Source organism: Lissotriton vulgaris, chromosome 1_2, assembly GCF_964263255.1.
Source record: "Lissotriton vulgaris chromosome 1_2, aLisVul1.2, whole genome shotgun sequence".
NCBI classification, from domain to species: domain Eukaryota; kingdom Metazoa; phylum Chordata; class Amphibia; order Caudata; family Salamandridae; genus Lissotriton; species Lissotriton vulgaris.
This window is the reverse complement of record NC_141686.1, coordinates 70,004,447-70,029,030: the sequence shown is the minus strand read 5'-3', so window position 1 is coordinate 70,029,030 and position 24,584 is coordinate 70,004,447. Positions and strand designations below refer to the sequence as shown.

General features: G+C 44.6%; 1 protein-coding gene across 4 annotated transcripts in view; it reads right to left on the bottom strand.

The window, feature by feature from the left end:
- IQSEC3 (IQ motif and Sec7 domain ArfGEF 3) overlaps nucleotides 1–24,584 on the bottom strand; it is a 976,838-nt gene that overhangs the window by 106,609 nt on the left and 845,645 nt on the right. For all 4 annotated transcript variants that reach the window (XM_086952823.1, XM_086952826.1, XM_086952824.1 and 1 more), the window contains 2 exons: nucleotides 24,197–24,336; nucleotides 22,743–22,868 (listed from right to left, as the gene is read on the bottom strand). In XM_086952823.1, coding sequence (XP_086808949.1) covers nucleotides 22,743–22,868; nucleotides 24,197–24,336 — 266 coding nt within the window. The remainder of the gene's footprint in view (nucleotides 1–22,742; nucleotides 22,869–24,196; nucleotides 24,337–24,584) is intronic.

The window sequence follows — 24,584 nt, the reverse complement described above, 5'->3', positions numbered from 1 at the left end:
CCCTTTGATTGTTCCGTTTGTACCAGCAAGCCAAAGCAGGGCTTTACTTACAGACCCTTCTTGTCCTGACAAATAAAGCCAGCCCCTCACCCTTTGGTCTCCGCAGCCTCATCTTTAACCAACTCATTTTTCGCTTCTTCTCTCACAGCCTGGTCACTTTCCCCCACTCCCTCTAGTGTTTCCTCCCTACTGCTGACCATCATCACCTCCCCCTTGGACCTTCCCCCCTCCACTGGGCTCATCATCCACAGCTCTGTGACCCTTAGGGTCACAGGGCCAGTCATGGACTGGTTCTCATCTTACCTCTCTGTTGAACTCTCCCTCTAATCTGTCACTCATCTCTCTTCACTCTTTCTGCTTCTCGTAAATTCACAAGTTCTCACTTTTCACTCACCACTTTAAGACTCCCGGCGCTGAATATCTTGTAGGGTGACTCATGCTGAGCAGTGGAGGGGCTCCCTACCAGGGACTATTCACCCCTCTGCTCAGAGGGAAGGGGGTGAGAGCCGTCAGCAAATTAATGAGGAGAGGCAATGCAGAGTCTGGTTGAGAGTCAGAGCACAAGCTGAGACATCCATCAGCCTGTCCAGTTTTCAGTCTTTATTTTGTTGTGAATTTCAGTGGTGTTTTATCAGTGTTTTCCAATATTTTGAAATCTATGCTTATCAGTGATTGTTGAGGTGCCAAACCCCTAAAATAGACAACAACTATGTTTTCCCCAGAAAAATGCTCTTTTTGCAGTGATTGTTAATTGTTATACATCTCGTAGTTAATTCAAAGGAGAAGTAATGCTGGGTATGCAGAAGAGCCTAGACTGTTTCATAGCATAGACAGCCGGTGGCTTCTTAAATTTCTCGGTAATAATGTTGTTACAATTTTCTAATGCAAGGGGGAGAGAGTGATGGTAGTAAAAGGGAGGGGGCAGCATTTTTTTATTCTCGCCTAGGGCGGCAAAACACAGAGAAATGGCCCTGATCTTTCCATATCAAGTTGTACCTCGGAACTTCTGCAGGGGAAGGCGTACCCTTTCATCCTTGTCTGCCCCATGGCATAGCGTATAAGAAGAACTCCATCAAGGACCAAAGAGGCTAGAACCTACCAATTGCATAGGGGGCCAAGGAGAAAATCAAAGCAATTGACGTACTGGATGGTTCAATTAAAACATTAAATAAAATCAAAATCTAAACTGAAACGCCTGTAGTAAAGGTGCAGTAAGTGCTCAGGAAACATCCTTGGTGAGCTTTTGGAATATTTTGGCGAAGGATACTTGTCTTTAGCATGTTGTAGAGTTACTGCCTGTATATTAATCATGATATGCCAATAGGTTATACTCATATGAAGCAAGTAATCTTAGTTGATTATTATACAGACCTTTAGAATTCTGACCACATTATATCTTGAGCCAAATATGTATCTTTGTAAAAGAAATGTGTCCTTGTCTCTGTCTTTTGTTTGTTTTTTGTTCCAATTTTTCCATCACTTGTGATTACCCCCAGGTCCCTCCGTCCTCGACACCTTCATAATAAACATGTGGAGATGTCCATCTCCCGACAGAAAAAAACAACAAGAGGCATGCTGGGACACTAATACTGCCCCTCCCCCCGGGAGTACATAAGCAGTACTTACCCAGCAGACCTCCTGTTCTTTTTTTCTGTCTGTCGACAGAGTTGATGGTGTGCTGGTGCTGCTCCTGCTGGGCTTGAGTGGCGGTGCTTCTTTTCTCCCCCCCGCCCTGCTGCCTGGCTGTGTGGGCGTGGGGTTCCCTGGACTGCCTCCTGGCCTGCCGGGCTTGCTTGGAGTCAGTCTTTCTCTGGAGCCGGTGCTTTGCTGTGTGACCCTGCATCTGCCGGCCCTTTGTGGCTGGTGCTGGAGTTCCCGGTTGCTTCCGGGTCGCGGGCTGGGCTTCCCGAGCCTGGCCGGGGAGCCCTGCCTTGCTGGATGGGCTCCTGATGGACTTCTGCTCGGCGGTGCTGTGGGGGCCTTGTTCCTGGGGTTGGCCCCCACTCCTGGTGAGTCCCGATTTCGGGATCCCTTTTTTCTTCTGCCTGGCGCTCTTGTCCTGTTTTCTTTCTTTTTCAGGGGCCCTGCGCTGGCTGCAGCAGGCTCCTTGCCTCGCTTCTTGGGCTCTCAGTTCGCTGCACTTCTCTTCCTGCCCCGGAGGGCGGGGGGGGGGGGGCTGCGGGGTCCCCCGCTCTGCCTCTGGTGTCATCTGCGGTGTTTGCGATTCTTACTCTGGGAGTCTCGTTCCAAGACGGTGATTTCTCATTGAAACAGTGACGTAATTGGCATGTGGATGTCTGTGTTGATTTACTGTCCTCACTTGCGAGAGTGCCCTGCATTCAGTTCAATGCGCTACCAGAACGTGCTTTAACTTTAACTTTAACTTTAACAGGTGGCAGCGCTGGTATGTTTCCTGTTGCTGGCATGCGGGGGCCTCTGCTGTCTGGTTCGGGGGCCGCCTCTGGTGTCCTCTGCTTCATTCCTGTCATCTCGATTTAGGGATTGTGCCTGGGGTCCGGGGCTGTGTTTCTTCATTCCCTGTGGTTCCATGGGAGCTGTGTGGGGGACGTTCCTTTTTTTTGGGGTCTGATGACTCAGTGGACTGATGCTTCCACTGCTGGGTCCTGTGTTGGGTTCTTGGTCTCAGGTTCAATTCCCAGCGGCTCCGCTCGGCCTTTCGTCCATCTGTGTTCGATGTGCTGGGCCATTACCTGTTCCCTGCCCAGTTGGCTGTTCTTTTCCCCGCCTTGCAGATGTGCTCGTGTTTTTCACTTTCTGTCTGTGTGGTTGGTGATTGCTGAGTGTTTGTGCCTGTTCCCTCGGTTTGGTGTCCTTGGGTAACATGATGCATTTGTTTTTCGGCGCCTGGTTCCCCAGTGCTGGAGTGCACGTGCGCTTTCCACATGCATTTGTTTTGGTGCAATGTTGTTTCTACATTTTTCTGGCGTGCTGTGGTCTTGTGCGCTGGGTGCCCTGTTTCTTTACTGCAGTGTCTCGTGGGGTCTGTGGTGTATGTCTTGTTTTTTCCCTCCATGTTGCGGTGGGGGCCTTGTTGAGCTGATTGCCCCCCGCTCTGGTTGTTTTCACCCCCTATTTTCTTCTCGGTGGACCCTGTTGGCCTGCTGGTGTCTGTCCTGGAGTGGTGACGGGCGGACCTTCTGTTCCATGCCTTGTTCCTGCGTCGGGTGCCTCCTGGGGGTGCCGAGGTTTGTGCTGGGGACTCTTGCTTGGGGTGCCTGTGTTCATGCTGTGCTTCGTCCCTTCTTCCTTAGGGGTGTCCTGCTGCCTCTGGGTGCCCCGCGCTGCTTGCTTCCTGTCTGGAATGGATGGCGGATGCTTCTGTGTGCCTTTGGTTGCTCGGACGTCCTGGTGCTCCTGGGCTCCCAGTCCGCGCCCTCCCCACCTGTGATGCGGGGGTGTCTGGTTGGTGCTGGGCGTTCGGGCGCTGTGGTTCCTGTGCTCCTCTTCTTGGCCTGTGTGGTTCGGATTTCTGTTCCGGGCCTGCTGCCTTGCCGCTTGCCCCGGCTCTCGTCTGTTTCTGGGTTGGGGCTTGCCGGGGTCTTCTCCCTTTTGGTGCACTTCGGGTGGTACCCCTGCTCTTGGCCGCTCGTGCCTGTGATTTCCTTTCGGGCTCTGTTGAGGGGTTTCCTCTCCAGTGAGTTGTTTGCTGGTTCCCTGTGCTGTTGGCTTTCGCTCTTCTGTTTGTGGTCTGCCTGGGGTTGGCGTGGGTTCCTGTCGCCTCTGTGATGGCTGGTTCCTTTTCGCTGCTCTGCTTTTGCTTGCTCCTGGGGTTCCCTGTGTTGTTGGGGTTTTTCCTGCGTGCTTGCTTGCGCCTTGCTCTCTTCTGCATGGCGTTCCTCTCTTCTTCGGCGACGGCCTGTGAGGGGTGCGTTCTGTTCCCCCTCTTCTTCGGGCTGCCTGCCCCACCTGGTGGTGAGCCGGTGTTCCGGCTCCTCGGACCGCTGCGGGGGTGTGGTGCCTCTGCTCTGCTTGGGTGTCCTGGTTCTTCGCTTCCTGGCCTCTGTGTGGTTGGTCGCCTTTGGGGCTCCTGGTTCCTGGTCCTGTTCCTCCCGTCCCTAGGGCTGTGCCTGGTTCCGTTCCGGGTGCTTGCCTGTGTCTTGCCGGGGGCTCTTTGGGGTGGTCTGTCCCCTCTGCCCGCGATTGGGTGGCTTGTGCTGCCTTGGGCGCGGCTGTTCTGATTCGGCCCTGCCTGCTCCTGTCCTCGTCTGTTCCCTGCTTGGTGCCTGTTTGTGGTGCCTGCCTGGGTCTTCCTGTTGGTGTGGGCTTCCCTTGCTCCCGCTTGGGGCTTCTGGTGTTGTCCGGGGGCTTTTCTGTGTACTTGGCCTGGATGCTTCTGCGCTGGCTCCCCCTGAGCTGGCTTTTGGCTGTCTGCCCTTCCTGTTTCTGCCGGGGTGCCTGACGGGTTTGTTCCTGTTTGGGGCCTCCGGGCTGCTGCCGGTTCCTGTCATGCCTCCTGTTCTCCGGGTTGGTGTGCTGTCCCCGTGCTCCGCTGTCTGCTCTGTGTTGGCTTGGTCAGGCCGGGTTGGTCCTTGCCTGGTCTTCTGGGGCTGCTGGGGGCGTTTGGCTTCCAGGTCCGTCTCCTGTTGTGGGTGTTTGCTCCCTGTGTTGTTCTGGTCTCGTCTGGTTCCCTTGGTGGGTGCCTGGCTGAGGTTTTGGCTGGGGCGTGCCGCTCCTGCTTGTTGGGATCCTTTTTGGGCTCTGCTTCCCTGCTGGTGTCCCTTTGGGTCCTGGCGGGGTGTTCTGCGTTGGGTTCGCTTCCTGGTGGTTCCTTCTGGCCCTTCTCCTGCTGTTGGTTCTCTTCCCGGGCTTGTTTTCCCGGTGTTGTGTGCCTGTGTGGGGTTCTGTGGCTACAGTTCTGCCGGCTTCTTGCTGGTTGTGTGTGGTTTCGGGCTGTGCCTTCTGGGTTTTCGGGCTGTGCTGTCCCTTTTTGGCCTGCTCTGGGGGTTTGTTGCCGGCCTTTCCGGGTTGTTTCCTGGTTCTGTGGTCCTGGCTCGCTCCTTCCTCCCTTGCTTTCCCGGGCTTTATTCCCGGTGTGGGTCTGTTTGGTTGCCCCTCCTTCTGTGGTTGGGGTGCTGTTCTGTGGTGCTCGTGCCTCTGCGGGTCCCTCCCTCCTGGCTGCGGGTTGTCTGTGGTTTCCTGCTGCTTGGTCCTCTGCTCTTCTTCTGGGGTTTGCTTGGGCCTGCTGTTCCTCCTGCGTGGTCGGGTTGCTTGGCTCTGGTCCTGGCTTCCCGGTTCTGTTGGGGTTTGTTGGCCTCTTTTGCGGTTTGCTTGGCTCCTCTCCGGCATTGCTGGGTTGGGGCCTTGTGTTTGTGGTCTGGGTGCTGTGCTCCCTGGACTTTCTTTTCCCGCTGCTCCTGTCCTTGCTAATTGCCTGGCCTGGGTGTGGGGTTCCTGTGTCTTTTGGGCGCCTTCTTTGTGCTGCCCTCTGTGCCTCGTTGGCCGGCTGCTGGGGTTTCCCGGTTGCTCTGTGCTCCCCTCCTGCCTTGTGTTCCTTCCCTTTGGGGTTGGGGTTTTCTGGGCTTGAGGTCGGTTTCTTTGTTCCCGACTTGGTTGTGTTTTCTTTGTTGCTGGTTTCCGGTCTTGTTGGCCTCTCCTTGTTTGGTGGGCTTTCGGCTGGGTTCTGGGGTTCCGTCCTGTCCCTGTCTTTGGGTCAGGTTATCGGTCCTGTTCGGCTCCTGGATGCTTGTTGCCTCCTGGGCCTCCTCGGGGGGGTTTCCTCCTCGGTTCTCTTGGGCTCGAGTCCTTTCTTTTCCGGCTTTGGTCGTGTTTTCTGGCCTGTGCTTCTCCTTCCTTTTTGGGCTGGGTGCTTGTGCCTGCGCTCTGTTGGCCGTTCCTTCTGTGGCTTCTTCCGGGTTGTCTCGTCTTCCTGGTGGGTCTGCCTGGCCCTGTGTGTCCTTCCTACTGGTTCTGTCCTGGACGGTCTTCTCCGGTGGGTTGTTTTGGCTGGTCTTGGTGTCCTGGTCCTGGTCCCGGTGCCGGTTGCCTGTTTTTCGGGTTGGCGGCCTCCTTTCTTTGGAGCCCTGGCCTTGTTTTTTTCTCCCCGGTCCTTGTCCCTGCGGTCTTGTTCGGGGTTGCGGGCCGGGTGTTGCCTGCGGTCTTCCTTTCCTCCTTCTCGGTGCTCCCTTGGGTGGCTGCTTTGTTGTGGTTTCCTGGGTGTGCTTTTTCGTGCGGAAGGCCGGGTTTCTGCTTTGGTATTCTCCACATGTTTATTATGAAGGTGTCGAGGACGGAGGGACCTGGGGGTAATGTCCTATTACATATGGTAATCTTCATTACTCCGGGTCCCGTAGTCCTCGACACCTTCATACGCCCCTCCCTCCCTCCCGGGCGGCCGGCCTTCCTGTCTGGGCTTGTTAGTACAGGAGGTCTGCTGGGTAAGTACTGCTTATGTACTCCCGGGGGGAGGGGCAGTATTAGTGTCCCAGCATGCCTCTTGTTGTTTTTTTCTGTCGGGAGATGGACATCTCCACATGTTTATTATGAAGGTGTCGAGGACTACGGGACCCGGAGTAATGAAGATTACCATATGTAATAGGACATTCCAGTTGGCTGAAATTGTGTCTTTGCACGTGGAAGCGTTGTGCCACAGAAGATTTTTCGTTTCTGTTCCTTATTTTACTTTTATGTTCGCCCAGCCTAATCTCAATTGTGCGTTCTGAACAGTGGCGTAAAATAGGCCCCAGCAGTCCTCACGGAGTAGGGGGCCAAACTCCAGGTACCCCGCTCAGCACCGTGCCCCGGCCGGAGAGGTACTGATTGAGTCAGGAGGGGGCCCCCCCCAGGTACCTTGCAGGAGGGCCCCCTCACGTTTCGTTACGCCACTGGTTCTGACGTCACTACATACACTTTGTTGCGTCTACACTTTAAGTTAAAGATGCAGCTGATAGTATCAAAAGTGGATCTTCTGAGCGTTTTATCATTTTTATTCCAGCGTTGCAAAAGCTGCAGTTCTGGCAAGCATGAGTACCTACCTCCTTTTTAGGTCCTGCATTGGAGGCATTTTTAGCTATTTCCCCAGACTATAGTTCTCCGAAAAAACATACATATTATACATGCATAGAGGGGATTTTGGTCAGCAAGCTTTATCCATTGGTGTGCTGAACTGTCAGTCACATTTGAATTCTCTGATTACACCACACACCACGAGGTAAAGCGTTAGCTCACTTTACCCACTGGCTCTCTTCACTTGTAGTGACTGCCCAAAGCTTGTGCACACTGTTCACATCTGCTTAAAAATAAATCCTTTCTCCTGAGTGACAAAGCTCTTTCAATGTGTGTATTTTGTTGTTGCATTTCTGTATATTATCTTTAACTACTTAATTTGCTTGCAATTCAGGGGCCCAGATAAAGGGAGATGTATTTGTAGTCTCCTTTTTACATTTTATTTTATAAAATGTGTAAGTTTCATTGCGACTCTGTAGCTGCCTGAAATATAAGTGCTATGTTGGGTAATGATTTCTTCTTCTCGCTGTCATAAAAAGTAATGGTAATATGCATGGCACAACTGACAGGCTTGCAGGTTTTTTTGTTTGTTTTTAAATATTACTAGTAAAACATCCACTTCAATGAATGTTTTTCACATTTCATATTTTTAATGCCAACATACAATAGCCACATTTGTGTGGCGGTCTATTTTATTTCTTTTATCTTTGTTGCATATGCTTGCAATAACAAATATAAAAAGAAAAAAGTAATTACTGAACAAGCATGCCAAAGTCAGACCTGTTGGCTTTTTCAATGCGTGATGCTTGGAGTTGTCAGCCATCAATCTTTATTCAATTTGAATAAAACAAATCATAAAAAGCAAGTTAAAGAATTTAGGGTAAATAAAAGCAATGTTCAAAGTGTCAAGCATAGCAGCAGAATAACACAAACAAGGTGGAGACTCAGAAGGCCTGTGATTAGAGTTGTCAATTATATGTGACCCCAAGTTGTTTCTGCATATAATTTCTTTGAGGTTGCTATGGCTTTGGTAAGCCCAAATGGTTTGATTTTAGATTCTTTGTTTCAGTTTGGGACAGTTTTTGTAAAATATGTTTTTTGATTTAAGCACTGTTTGTGGAAAAGTTTAAAATTAACATTGCATATCCCTGTTGGCTTCTGTTACTCAGGAAAAATAACTAATTTCTATATTCGGATGATTTGTAACTTGATCTAAGACTTTAGTTGGGTCACCTCCTACCCACAATGTATTTGCCATATTCTTTCTTGTTGATATTTTTCTAGTTTAGAGATTGTTAATTTATGTTGCATCAATTGATATAGTGGGTGATAGTTTTGAACAATTGTTGGTAAAAAGAAAATTTCGTAGAGAAGTAAATTATTCGGTAAGTGGGTTTGAGAACTAAAGTTTCCAAATGATGTTCAATACTATGAGTACATCTAGAAAAGGTAGATATTTTTTTAAAACAACATTTTATTAGTTTTATTTATAACAGAACAAATGTCAGTACCGTTGTTAAAAGTCTTCAAGGGTCTGCTATTGTCTTTGTGCAGCTTAATTGTTCACAAGACTATCATTTTTCACGTCTCCATTTCACCCCTCAACTTAAGAATATTGATAACTTGTGTGAAGTATCCCAGGTAGGAACATATGAATATATAGTGCACACTTTATAGCATTATTTAACTTTTCGTATCTGCATTTGTAAGACTCATTCCAAATTGCATGTGATCATGTTCTATTGCTTAATATCACAAGCCCCAATATGGTGTTAGTACAGGTAATGTACCGGGATATGAAAATAAGAGGATAACTGCACCATAGGTGATCTATCAGGGATTTCCAAATTGTACTAAATCTGTATCGTTCTTTATTTTTACAAATTCTAGGACTGCTGAACTGGTACAAACCTATGCTCCTTCAGAGTGTAGCATGAATTTAAAAAAAGACCAGCTGATGGAGTCAATAGCATTCTCTACATCAAAGGCAAGAATGAATTTAGGCATTTTCATTTTCCAGGATTCCTCACTCAGTGGAACACCCTTCTTATATAAAGAATGTCTGATTTTTTAATACATCTTGACTGATATGGCTCTATTAGGTAAGGCATTAAAGATTCCATCAAGTCACAAAAATATTTGTAAATATGTTTGTCATCTGTATTTTCCGATCTTTGAAAAAGGAGCAGAAGTATATAGGATCAGGAACCGCACCTCAATATAGTTTACTAAAGAAAGTTCTGATCAGCCGCTGCTTCCCCCACTGAGTTTGTCATAAATACTCGACAGCTTCTCTCAAGAATGCTTATCCAAAAGGGAGATTGCAGTATATTGAAATCTCCTGCCCATATAAGTTCACCCACTATCTTTTATAATCACTATCAGAGAGCATGTAATGTTTTCTTGGTTAGCATTTGCGATGGGCTACTAATGTCAGGCACTTACCTTTAGTTTTCACTATGAATACATTTGTAAAAAATGCAAAATATTGGTTAGTGCATTATTTGCGTATTATTAGCCTAATAGCTCTAGAAATCAGGTGGATCTCCTGCAAGCATATTCTACGAGGAGGCTTGCTACAATTTGTGGCATTAAGTTGGGGAATTCAGTCCCCCTCAATATTCTCAGTGAGGAGACTCACCTTCTAGGTTAGGAATGCCTACCAGAAAACTCCACAGGGCTCCTATTGCAAGCAATACATTTCAAAAGCGACTGTCCTTGTCAAGGTGTGCCCAGGAATACCTAACTCAATGTTTGACCTTCATCCCACCCTTGAATACTAGTGCCACATTAAAATTAAGATGCGTAAACATCTCAGGATTGAGATAATAAAAGTTCGTAAGTGTGATGAGGAATCCCTTTGTGTGGTCTTTTGCCACTATACCCCAGCATAAGCATGCATTCTCACTCTAGTATTTCCTAAAGTGTATGAATAGTCTTGTTTATGCCTATCTGGAGCTTCCTGCAAACCGTATGCAAAATAATCTGAATGTTTTATTCTATAATTTACCTTTTCAGCGAGTTCCTTCCAATCCTCATCCAGTTTCTTCACCACATCCTGTTGCACATCATATTTCTGTACCGCTAGTCCCAATAAGATGCCAGTTCCTACTGCTGAGTAGTTGAAGCTTTTCCAGATATGCAAAGAATCACCTTCCCTTCCTCAGAGGGTCTTACAGTGTGATTTTTTAAAGTTTAAATGCAATATCAAAGGGAAGGGAAATGTCCATTTATATTGTATCTGTCTTTTCCTCATCCCCTTGTTACCCCTTGGAGGGCTCTCTGTAATGTCTGCAATAAAACATGATATCAGTGAATTTCTACTACTTGGAAATTCTGAGTTCTGATTTTTTACTGCACAGTAATGTTATTTTTCCACAAGGATTTACCAACCCCTCAGTACCGAGCAACTTGTAATTAGGGCCTATATAGTGCGAGCTCAAAGGTAATGTGCACAGCTGGCTCAAGACTGAGAAACATTATGGTGAAAATACTTTCTTGGAAAATACTTTCCTGGATTATCAGAAATAAAATCTGAAATGAAGCAAGGATTTCAAATATCATTGATTCAGGTAGAAATTCACTGATATCAAGTTTTATTGCAGACATTAAACATGGAGAGAGCCCACCAAGAGGTAACAAGGGAGATGAGGAAAAGACAGATCCTCCACTTCCACTCGACACATGAGTGCAGCATAGATGTACCACCTGCTTTGAGTGGATGGTAAATATATGTATAAATCCCAGGGATCTGTTATAGCATTATTTAACTTTTTCGTTACTCCATTTGTAAGACTAATTTAAAATTGCATGTGATCATGTTCTACTGCTTAATATCACAAGCCCTAATATGGTGTTAGTACATGTAATGTACAGGGACATTCATAAATCACTACAATTCACTCCAAAGTTTTCATAAATCACTGCATTTCACTCTTAGCAGTAGTCTATAAGAAGCAAACATGAGAGTCCCAGCCAAAGTCGAAGCTTTAGGCAGATTGTAATTAAGCAAAGGATCAGATGCAGGCACCGGGATGGTCCTGGTCAGGATCTTACCTTCACACTTAAAAACCTTCTTTTCTGGTTCTTTTTTTCAATGATGGGCTCATGAGGGGGGTGCTCTGCAGTGGGTCCAGTGTTTGGTTCAACGTAGGTGGACAAGTGAAGTCCAGAGATCCAGTGAAAGCCTTCGTTCTCAATAGAGTTTGAGACTTACCCACAAACCTGCAAGTAGCAGTAGTATATGAGCCTCAGCTCACAATGTGCAGTTTTGTGGGCAAAAAGTGCAGACTCTGAAACCAGTCAAGTGTCCAGGACTCCTGTTAATAGCTCAGACTAAATCGCACAGGCTACACCAGAGGAGTACAGGGAAAGTCCAGTGGCAAGTGGTCAGCTGGGCACTGTGGAGATGCAGGCTTCTTTAGCTTTTGCGATCCTGAACTTAACAGGAGGCTAGCCAAGTAGCCCTTGGCACCCAGTCACTGCTCCATGGCACACGTGGGAGCAGATACAGTCCTTGCTTGAGAAGCAAGATCAAACCCTCTCTTTCTGAGGTTTACAGGTTCAGTAGGTGCAGTCTTTCTTCTATTCTTTCCAAGCCCAACAGTGTTCTGAGGCTGGAAACCAGGGGTGTCAATTGTATGCCAATTTCTAGTTTGTAGGTGGGAATACTCCCTAACCAAATGGGGCAAGATCCCCACGGGACAACTCTACCCACTCTTACATCACTTCCTGAAGGGATGGCACTAAACCACTCCACAGTACATCTCAAATCCAAAATGTCTGTATAATTTAACCCTGGGTCAGAGCTAGGTGCAAACCTGTCATTTGCTTCCACTATAATGTGCCACCCCTCCTAATAAACCTGTTCTGCAACATGTTCTCTTCATCCGGAAGAGATACCAGCCTGTCTACTTACATCGGGGAGCGGGTAAACTAAGGTGTGACTTGTTTTTGCATATCAGAGGCAGTAGCCTCTTTCAAGCTGGGACATCTTTGGCCACAGTGCTTGAGCCATCTTGTAGGTAGGAGGACACACCTGCTCCCCCAACAGACCTTTTGGTCCCCTACTGGGATCATATCACACCTCCATAGAGAAAGGTGGCACGCTGTCTCAGGGGACAACTGGTGCAGTTAAATAGAAATGACTACTAGAACCTTGGGGCAAGAAAGTAGTAACTTTCTAAAGTCTCCTTTAAATTAAAAGTTACTTTAAATCCGACCTCTGCAATAAGTCCAGTTTAATGTAACAATTAATTTGATACCTTGAAGTACTATGTTTTGTGGTGCCAAATGCACGTTAGCACTTCGCAGTTGGGCTATTGTAACCTCATGTTAGCTAATGGGACTACCAGCCTTGCTACAGTGAAAACAGCAATTGTGAGTTTTCACTGTCCAAGCAGTAAAGCATAAAATAAACTTGTCCTTCTTTTCAATATTTAGCACCCTACTTTATGGCTACCAAGGCCGTCCCTAAAGTGACTCGTAAATGAAGGTTTGGACTAGGCAAAATACTTTATTTGGCCATGTCAGGTTCTCAGTTTAAAAGCTGCTCGACTAAGCTGCAATGGCAGACCTAGAGTCATGTTTTCACTTTGTCACTGCAATGGTGGCACAATTAAGTGCTGCAGCCCACTCCTGACTTTTAATTTACTAGCACTGGGTACCCTTTGCGCTATATACAAGGGGCCAGATTCACAGAACTAACTTAAGACAAAATCCTAAACTTACTACTTTTGGTATTCACAGAAGTTAGGATTTTGTCTTAAGACAGATTTAAGACAGACTTAAGTTAGGATTCTGTCTTAAGTCTGTCTTAAGTCTTTCTTAAGTCTTTCTTAAGTCTGTCTTAAGATAAAATCCTAAATTCTGTGAATACCAAAAGTAGTAAGTTTAGGAATTTGTCTTAAGTTAGTTCTGAGAATCGGGCCCTAGGGGTCTATAGGTAAGGCAATTAATATCAGCGACTAGCCAATCGCAAATAGACTTTGAGGGGCCAGAGCCCATGCACTGGGGCCAGGTAAACAGAGCCTAGTGCACTTCAGGGTCAAAAAACCAGCGGCATCAGTCCTTTAATGTGGGAGCTGATCATTGAAAAAGGGGCATTTCCTTACAATAGGGTTTTTGAGCTTTAATCAGCAGCTGAAGAAGGCCATCAATGCATTTAGCCCCAAAAGGAACCACACACTTGCAACTGAATATGTATGGTGTCTTTCTGGGCAAATACATTGAATAACTCATGGATTTACTCTATCGTCTATATTCTTGCCAAGATATGACTTTACGCAATTTATGAAAGACATAATGCCAATCAAGGTACTTATACAGCGCAGTGGGCAACTCTCAGTCCTGAGAATGGACATATGATTACAGCAGCAACCCAAGGCTGTGGACCGCACCAAATAGCACACACTGAAACATTTGACAGGATAACAGCAAAGTTCTGGTGCGGAGCTACATAGATCTATTGCAGAGTTATCATATTCAATGGTATATGACTTGGTATGGGTAAGTAATATCATATTTGAGCCCCCTCGCGGCCATCGCACGCCAACACAACCTCAACATCATCTCCTACGCTGACGACACACAACTGATCCTATCACTCACCAGAGACCCCAACACTGCCAAAACCAACCTACATGAAGGAATGAAAGAAGTAGCCGAGTGGATGAAGCACAGCCGTCTGAAACTGAACTCAGACAAAACAGAAGTCCTTATCTTAGGTACCTCCCCCTCCGCCTGGGATGACTCTTGGTGGCCAGAGGCCCTTGGAAAAGCACCTATCCTGACGGACCACGCACGAAACTTGGGCGTCATCCTGGACTCCTCACTCTCTATGAACAGACAAGTCAACGCCGTCTCATCATCTTGCTTCAACATTCTTCGCATGCTCAAAAAAACATTTCGCTGGATCCCCACCGAAACTAGAAAAACAGTCACCCACACACTGGTCACGAGCCGCCTGGACTACGGAAACACCCTATACGCCGGTACCACCGCAAAACTCCAGAAAAAACTCCAACGCATCCAGAACGCTTCAGCCAGACTCATACTAGACATCCCGCGTAAAGACCACATCTCTGGTCACCTGAAAAACCTCCACTGGCTCCCCGTCAATAAGAGGATCACTTTCCGCCTCCTAACCCACGCACACAAAGCACTTAACGATCTGGGACCCGAATGCCTCAACGCACGACTCTACTTCTACACCCCCTCACGCCAGCTACGATCCTCCAACCAAGCCCTTGCTACTGTACCTCGCATCAAGAAAACCACCATGGGAGGGAGATCCTTCTCCTACCTGGCAGCTAAAACCTGAAACTCACTTCCTACTCACCTCCGCCTCACTCAGAACCACCTAGCATTCAGAAAGCAACTTAAAACTTGGATATTTGACAAGTAATTCCCCACCCTTCTTCAAGCGCCTTGAGACCCTCTGGGTATGTAGCGCGCTATATAAATCTTTTTGACTTGACTTGACTTGACTTTAGTTACAAAACCATTTTATAAAGTATTATTTTAAAAAGCAACTATATATGTGTATATACATATATATATATATATTTTTTTAATTGAGGCGACGGAATCCACTTGGTTAATGAACTACACAAGCCGGGTGTGGCTAATGAACTACAACAACCAGCATGCCACAGTTGCATCCCACTGAGGCGGGGCTTGTTAATAAATAAATTGGATGTTCTTACAATTCCGCCTCCTTATTCAAGCCAGCCAGTGATCAAGAGCGTAAGGCTCGAAACGCGTATGGCATTGGGGAACACTGCATTTTACTGCGAGCTCAGCTACCTGTGGATGTGTGTGCGGAAACCCCCCGTGTGTGGCGTCTCCTTTGGAGGCAACTCTGGCGTGAAAAAAAAAATATATATATATATATATATATATAGATAGATAGATATATATATATATATATATATATATATATATATATATATATATACATACATATATATATATATATATATAAAAACACAGGTGGCCCCAAATGAGAACGCCACACACAGCGGGATGACGCACACCACCTCGCAAGCGTCAGCGTGTGGAGCAGGCCACTCGCAGTTTGGCTTTTTGGGACTGCGAGTGGCCTGCTGCACACGCCGACGCTTGCGAGGTGGTGTGCGTAATCCCGCTGTGTGTGGCGTTCTCATTTGGGGCAACCTGTGTGTGTGCGTGTGTATATATATATATATATATATATATATATATATATATATATATATATATATATATATATATATATATATACCTCCTTTGTGATGCTGTGAGCCTCATGGCTGCCCCCGCACATTGAGTTCCCATGCTGTTTGGTTGAGCAGACCGAGGGGACCCGAGGAGGCGCTTTGGATCCTGGTAATATGGGAAGGAGTCACGCCATCCAAGCCTGCTATAGACATTGGATTTATTTGATTTACCCCCCACACCGCCGACCCAGATGCCTGGACATTTGCATTCTGGGACTTTGAGTTTGTTACAATGCGGAACTCTAAACAGGTGAGCAGGATCAGCTTGAGGAGGAGCGGCAAAGCAGTGGGATGTATTGCAAGACTCGCGCTGAGGAGGGCATTTGAGATGCCGAAATGCATTCGCCGTTACCTACCTGTTTTGCCTAAGAAATAAAGCGCTTCCGAAGTAACCCCCTCCGACCTCCACTGTTTCTCTTTGTGGGAAGGAGTTGTTATATACATATATACATATATATCTATATAGAGCTACAGATAGATATAGATATGTGTATATATATATATAATATACCTATTGTATATTATATTATAATATATTACATTCAGTGCACCATTAGTCAAGTTGGCAAGCTACTGCTACGTTAATATTTGAATAGAACTAAAACTATAACTTCCCTCGTTATACACCTGTGGTTTAGAAGAAAATCATGACTCAGATTCATGAGGACATTGAATCCTAATTAATTTTCATGCAGGCAAGTTAGCTATAGAAATAGTTTGCATGAAGACAAGTGAATTGTCCGCATGAGTCCTGAAGAGGACCTGAAACCGAGACTTGCACAGAGCCAGATCCTCGATGGCATGGAGGAGAGATTTAATTAAACATGGCAACAGAATTTGATCTGTGGCAATGCACATGTGATAAATCATAAAAAGAAGGCAAAATAAACAAGCTGTCAAAAGATGCTTTTTACACCTCTAACTGCATGTTTGTGCGCTGAAAAATGAAATCGATTACTCACAGTCCTGAGACAGTTACAGAAATAATCACTTCCAGAGAGAAGTTTCAGTTAGAAAAGTAGACTATTAACCAGGCAATGTACCCCGGGACAGTTATCCCCCTAAATAGAATGCTACCTGCCCTATCACAATCTAATTTTGTTGAAAATATTATTCACTATTTAATTCCGAACAAATTCCTGTCAGTCCGTAAGCAATTGTAGCCTGGGCAACAATGGAATCGACTCTATTTAATTAATATCGTTCTAATCTCTGTTTTGTAGTAAAAACTGGATTATGCGGGTCACAAAATGCACTGTTCGAAAGCTGATTTTCCAAAACTCTGCAGGGGGTTAAGAAAATATATTTGAATGTCGAGTTTTCATAAGAGAATTTGTTTTACTGATGTTTGGGTCCTTCCAGTAAGTCATAACTACTGAAATGGAACTGGTGATTAATTGAAAATGGGATTTTTATATTTTGTATGCAATGTATATTATCAGCGTGAACATATTTTGTATAATATGTATGACATAATCTATGAAGAAATATTTTGGGACATTATTAAAAAAAATGGAAAAAGTGAAAGACTTGCTTATTCTTTTAGCAATTTAAGGTTTCAAACAAACACAAATAAAATATTACAAAAAAAATCTATTTTTAAAAACCTCTTTGGAGTGTGACAGCAATTTAAAAATACTATATATAACCTCATCTGACAGGCTGTTAAAAAACAATAAGATAATACATTGGTAATTAACCGTGATCCATCAAAAACATAGGATCTCCTTTAAAAAACACATACAGTCTGGGTCTCTTAAATGCAGGCTCATATGTTAATGTCCTCAATAAGTTGCAGTTGGTCCAAAACTCGGCAGCCAGAATCTTAACTGGCATCCCCAAGCTCCATTCCATCTCACCCACCATCCGCCAACTTCACTGGCTGCCCATCAGAAGCCGGACCAAATTCAAGGCACTATTCGTTGCATACAAAGCAATCAATAATACGGGACCACAGTTCCTAATACAATCTGTAAGTCTATACACCCCCCAACAGACCACTACATTCCACCTCAGCACACCAACTTCCGGTCCCCCGCACCAAAAAGGCCTCCTGGGGAGACCGACGTTTCCTAGTCGCCACCGCCAAACTCTGGAACACCATTCCACTCCCTATAAAAACTAGCCCCAGACTTATCACATTCGGGAAACAATTAAAGACCTGGCATTTTTGCAAGTAGTTCCACTCTGAAGCGATTATCCACTGAATTTCTCCTGCAGCTCCGAGACACCCCAGGGTATATGCGAGCTATATAAGTTGCCTAAACATAAACATAAACATACAATGGGATCCATCGCCATTTGCACGTGTCATCCTGATAGTATCTTTCATTACTCAATACAACAGTTTATTAGTGCTTAACAGAGTGCAAGCATACTCGCTAAGAGTTCAATATAGAAAACAGAGAGGACTATAATGAGGGGAGATCTACTCTACATGCACGAGAAAAGATAAATTGACACCCCCCGCCCCTCCCTTTTCTGATAATGCTGATTGAGACATGACAAGAGCGCATCATTCACTGCCATTTATTGAACTAAAAATATGCTGTCATTCATCCAAAGTTCACAATAAATGGCATTCCTTCGCATCATGTATCATGAAGCTCTATTCTGGATTGATGAGAAAGAAGAGAGGGGTTAGCTTTGATTTTTTTCTCCATAATGCTTTTAATTGAATATTTCCAAAATGTCACACTGTCAGAAAGGAAGTTGTTGGAAATTAAAAACAGGGGCTGTATTAATGGCCCGGCTTTCTATTTGTAGCCATTTTTCTATGTTTCAGAGTGACGGGTAAACCTTTGTCTGGTTTGATGTACAGTAAAGGATATGTAATACTTCTTTAGATTAGGGAATTTAAAGCTCATTTTAGTACACAGAACATTTAACATATTTCTTAATGTTTTCTTCATTTTTGTTCAAGCTCTACAAACGTTTTACAGAGCACAATGATGTTCTGATCGAATGGCACTATTTACTGAGTTCATTTTCAAGTGTCCATGTTTTCCAACGTTCGGGAACTAAAGAGTCGATTTCCTCAACTTTACACAAATTACTCCAGTTTTTTTCTGAATATCTCTTGTAATTGTTATCTCTAGTATCTCTAGATCTGTATGTTGTTTGTATTCTCATTTAAAGGTCTTCAATCATAGTCTTTCTATTGACCATTTCTTGATATCGGCACTGCATTTGGTTTTGGCCAGTTAACTTTGTAAATGGAGAATGAGCTATAGCTGTATGCAAGTCTTAATAGTACACATAGAGATATTTGATGCCAGGAGACTACAAGAAACAAGGAAAACAATTAGGGGCTTATTTCGGTGCTGGGCGGTATTGCATTCCCCCGACACTGTAGCAAAAATGGGGCAGACCGACCTCCGGTCGGCAGACTAGACCGCCTACCCATGATGCGACCACACATGGTGTGGGTGTGTGTGTGTGTATGTGTGTGTGTGTCTTGTAAAGCACACTGCTACCCGGAGGCGTCCTGGCGCTATAGACCGCTGGGGAACCCGTCCTGGTTTTCCCTGTGAGATGTTCCCTCCTGGGTATCTCCTAGGTGAAACCAGGCATCCCTGGCGTTTGTGTTGGGCCGTTGTGGAGATGAGGCAAGCTAGTGCCCAGAGTTGCCGAGTGTGATCCCTGGTTAGAGTAGGCACCGAGGCGAGAATTATCGAGTCCGCTGACCCTGGTTCACGACCCTGCCGCGTCGGGAATTGAACCCTGGTCCCGGGCCGTCCTCTGCTTCCGGGTCTGCCGCCTCTAACCAGTGAGCAACACCACTCCACTGGGTGCATGCTCTCATTACTCTATGGGAACAAGTGTTACACTGTCCTTAACACAAGTTCCCATAGAGGAATGGGAGCCTGTGTTCATCCCTGCACCCTGTGGCAGGCATCTCAAGGTGCCTGCCGTAAAGTGCAGGGATCAACAAGAGGACACCTATGGCGCCCCCTCGGCCCCCAACCAGAGGCTGAAAACAGTAGGGAACCCTTCTAGGGGCCCCCAAACTCACTTACTGATAAGGATTTCCATTGCAGAAAGGCAAGCATGGAAACTCTGTCGGAACTGTGTATCGTAATCCAGAAGGAGGAAATACCCTTCCATTTGGATTACAGGCCGGTCTCCGGCTGACATAATGGATCCTGAAGCCCGTCGAAAGCCGGCCGGAATGACCGACCGGTTTCAATTACGACTGGCTGTATTGTAATCAGCCAGTTGGAATTGAAACAGACAATTGTAGTCGTAAGGCCATCGACCTAAGGTCGGAGGCTCCCAAGAGTGTCTTTAAATTTTGTTTCTCTTATCCAAATACCCTTTATACTATTGCATAACCTCAGTGCAATTGATAAAAGGTTCTTCAGCCAGAACATATTATAATTTTGGGAGGAGGGGCTCTATTTGGTTCCTTTTTCAAGTTTGTTCAGTCCCAGACAATTAACTATTGGTTTTGAATCTGGTGATTAGTCTTTAAATTGTGTTTCTCCTATCCAAATACCCTTTATACTATTGCATAACCTCAGTGCAATTGATAAAAGGTTCTTCAGCCAGAACATATTATAATTTGGGGAGGAGGGGCTCTATTTGGTTCCTTTTTCAAGTTTGTTCAGTCCCAGACAATTAACTATTGGTTTTGAATCTGGTGAATATAATTTCATACGGTACTTTTAACCCATAATAAAATAATTCCTCAAAGGACAGTCTTTTTAGTGTTCCATTTAGTTAAAGTGCATTGTGGAATGCCTTCTTGACATCAGGGGCTGTATTACACAAAGAGCCCCGGGGGCGCAATGGGCATTGCGCCTGCTTTGCGTGCCTCCATGGGACTTTGTATACCAATACCAATATCGCTTGCACACATAAAGCTATCTTTGGTGGGTGTGCCCCATGCAAACAAGGGAATCCCTTTGCCTCTGCGCCCTTACCTTATTACAGACGTGAGCGCAGAGGCAAAGATGCTCTCATGAGGAGCACTCAAGGTGCGCCATCTAAAAGGTGGCACACTGTCTGTGTGCCCTTTGAGGTCAGCCCTCTGGAGGGGGGAAAGGTGGATCATATGGACCCCCCAGACACCCCCTTGCAGGCAGAAGCTCTAATCGCCCTTCAAAAAGAAGGTGGGTTGCTGCCTACACTGTGAAAACACTGAGTGGCTTCAAGACAGCTGCTCCATTGTTCATATGAATGCTCTGCCCCCGGCGTAGCGTGAGTTTGGGGCTGCCTTAAGGGCAGCGCATTCATCATAATATGGTGCATTTACCTGCATTGCGCTGGGTGCTGAGGGAACATGCACCACATGTATAATGCGGCCCCTGGCCTCAATAGTAAATGGTGACTCAGTTTGTTCTTATTGATTAGCACGATGTTTCTCATCAGTCTAAAATTACCTGAGGAAAGGGAAGCCTGACAGTTATGTCCTCAGATCTCACAGGGCAGGTCCTGAAGGTAAGCAAAAAGACAGTGAAGTGGAGAGAGAACCGTCTCTTACTATTGCAAGAATTAAGCCTCATTGGGCAACTGGGAAAACCGAGCTAATGGCTATTAAATGAGAATGGTATAAGACATGGATAATAGCAGTGGGCGTCCTGCCCAATAAAACGTTTGTACCAGGTGAAGCAATATCTATTTACAGGGTGGACTCAGTACAGGTCTTTTAAGAAGATACTGATCGGCCCACTGAGTAGCTTTGTAATACAGAGGATTGATTCTGGGAGTGAGACTCCCTACCATGTGCCAAATTGGAACGGGGTGAATCTGTGAATCTCGTAGATTGATTTTCTGGGAATCTTTTCTGGAGAAAAGAAGGGTACTTGGTAAAGATTTGTTATATCATTGATATTTTGCACTCTGATCTCTCTTTCATCATCAGCTGAGCCAGAGCCTCAGAGCTCCAGAACCTTGGAGGAACATACAGAAAGAATATGCCTATTATGCAGCAGTGATGTTGAAAGCAATTTGACACTGAGATTGGAGACTGTACACTTTGTATATGCTTAGGTTTGTGTCATTCTTATAATCTCTGAGATGTAGTTCCACACGACACCAATATAGCAAGGATTTTACTTGCAACTCCTGCATCTAAGCTGCTTTGAGAAATATGCCTATGGCTTTTACCTGATTTGGGCAATAACATAGTATGTGAGGGTTTCACTGAGCTGGTGAAAGATGTAAAGCCTCCTGTTTATTACTGAGAGAAACCCATAATGGACTTATTTAATGTTTGAGAAATTGGAACTGAGGCCATCTCGACCTAGTGCTTAGGTTAACTGAAAAGACGACGGAGCATGCAATAATTCCTCAATTTATTATGTTGTTCCTTCATTTTTGTAATACTGTCTTTTATAGATGGAATATCCAGAATGTTTATGAATATGTATATCTGTGATTAATTGCGCTCTGTAGTATTGTGAAAGCTTTTAGAACATTTTGCGACCTATTTAAATACGTCTTTGTATTTCCTTGTGATTAAACAATAGCTGTCAACTATGGAATAAATTTGTGATTGCTCTCTATTTGTTTTAGTTTAAATCGGAGTCTCTTATCATTCACCACAGAGATGTAATATATGAATTAATCTAAATATAGAGCAGATATCGCAAACGTCCTGACAGGATGTTGATGGTCATAGATGCCGACTATTCCACTGAAGAACCAAACACAACGCTATGGACCCAAACTAATTCCAGGACCTCGAGGGACCCCCTCACTGGTCATGTGCTGTAACTGAAATACATCATCAAATCTATCCCAAGAACAGCTCATACCAGTGATCTGAGAAACTTGAAGTGTAGGAACCTTCTACACATATTTAAAAATCCCCAAACGTGATACTTCTGACCAACCTTGCACGGATTGACAGTGTCTCAATCTTTACTGAATCAGTTTTTAAATCATTGATCAAAGTTACTGGCTGTACAACCACAAATCTCTGAATTTCCACAAAACTGCAACTGATAGGGAAACTGCAGCTGATAGGAAAATCTTATTCTTATTCCTTTCTGGTCACAGTGGATGTTACTGATATACCTAAATATCCCTTTTGAACATGGCACAGCAGCCTATTTAACCATCATGCAGAAAGGACAAATAGGGAGGACATTCCATAAAAATGCATTACTTGCTTCATAAAATCCACAGTTATGCAGAATACCTTCTTTTAATGGCGAACCGTATTACAGAAGATCAAAAATGCAATGGCACCACTTAAAGCCACTAAGGATAAACCTAACCCAGTGCGAACTTTCACATTATAAAACAAGGTATTGTATTCAAGCATTAACTGTACATATTCGTTGCAAATTCTTTAATGTACGTTCCATCTAAAAAAGTCTGCATAAAAAACTACAAATCATATTCAATAGTAATATGCAAGAAGGAAAACAGGTGACAAAAACGAGTTGATTAATGTTGAGATATCCGCTACAATATTGGATAACTTTGGAATTATGGAATAAAAGTGAAAATGTAATGTGAAAAATGTAATAACTTTAGCGGGAAAAAAATGTGGCGATACACATAACTTACCACTAACAAGTCATTGAAGAGAAACACCTCCCTTTGGTGTGCTGCCTGCTTCTGTAACTTATTTACATCTGTCACTTCAAATAGTCGACTACAGCAGACCAGCCGACGGTGTGGCACTGAAAGGACCTGTGGCGGTATAACCCAAATACAGTGTTTTTTAGAGTAGTGTCTTCTGATACTTAATACAAATGAAAATCATTTGCTTTCATAGTAAAAATGTGTAAAGATCTATCCCGCAGTCCCCTATGAATATTCCAAATCCTGTAGCAAATCCCACCCATATACAAGATAGATAACAGGGGGTTACCACTTCAAGCAAATATAGCAAATAACAACTCTATTTAAAAAAAACTTAAAAGAACAGATATTGAAGTATTATTATTGAATACACCTTGTACTACTTGGAGCTTCACCAACAATTACCTTCAGTGCTTTGGGGTTGACTGCGCATCCTACCCTCCAGCAAGGACTTCATTGAATAAATGATGGGTTAGGCATAATCATAAAAGCAACTGAGAAAATTCGGACAGATGTATGTTTGCAAAGATCCCTGCATCAGTGCTTTTTGATCACCTCACGTATGTGTAGCTACCATTATTGTAAGAGACACCACTTTTTGAAGACAACGTCAACCAATCACTTCTGTGGCCATTAAACACGAGTTCATATACTTTTCAAGATCTGCGCATTAATGTACCCCAATTGGCTGTAGGTATAATTAATTCATCAATGTCAGTAATATCACGCCGAATCCGCTTTCCTTCTCAAGTGGACTGGAAATCAGAAACTCTAATCAAAGATATCACTCTCCAGTTCATTCGGAAGAAAAATAAATTGAGAACATTCTCATTCAAGAAATATAAATCCCCAAATACATCAATTTTGGGATCTCATGATCAAGGGGAATTGGAAATGAATCTGACTGACTTTGAAAGTGATTCCTGGGTCGGGTATAACCTGGCAAGTTGTTTCAGTTGTGAAGTGAATTTGCAGATCTGTACTCTGTACAAAATAACTTAAGAGCCCTGTGCTTTATAGCTTGATCCACCTTGAATGAAGTAAGTAGTAGAGGTACAGAGTGATCCTTATCTGATTCTCATGTACAATATGATTTATTGATATTAAGAATGTATAGATTGCCTTCAAGTAAACATAGGAGACAGAGACCTACACGGGCAGGTGCTATCTTAGTCATTGCACTTCATTTTTCACCAAAGGAAGAATTATACTTCTCAGCAAGAATGCAGTTTATAAAACTGCAAGCCTGCCAGTATTTCCCAGAGCCAGAAGGAAGTAATCAAAAGCAGAATAAATGCATTTTTTTATTTTTATATTTTAAACACTTCAAGCCAGGGCAGGTAAAATTCAAGTTAGACCACTTGGAGATGCTGAACAATAATACAACGAGATTAAGGAAAAAGAGGGGAGTCAGGGAAAGGGGTAAGTGTACTCACAGTTTTCATTCCCACAATGGATTTTTCTACTTTGGTAACATAGGTCACATGGTCCTCATTGGACTTCAGCTCTTTCAACTGGATCCTCTCATAAATGCCAACCACCATCTCTCGAGGAATGTCAGCGCCATCATCCACTCCTGCAGTCAGAATGGGAATGGACTTGAACATCTTTTTTGTGCCAGCAATTGACAAGACTGCTATGTAGCATAGGTCAAATACAATGTACATCACATGAACATTTTAACAATAGTTCACTGCAGCTGTGGAACTGAAAACAAGTGTTGTGCTTTAAAAATAAGTACATGGTCCTTGTTATTTCGATGACTTGACAGATGGACCCTGTTGAGTCTAAAGACCTGATTTGGACTTTAGTGAAAGTGGTACG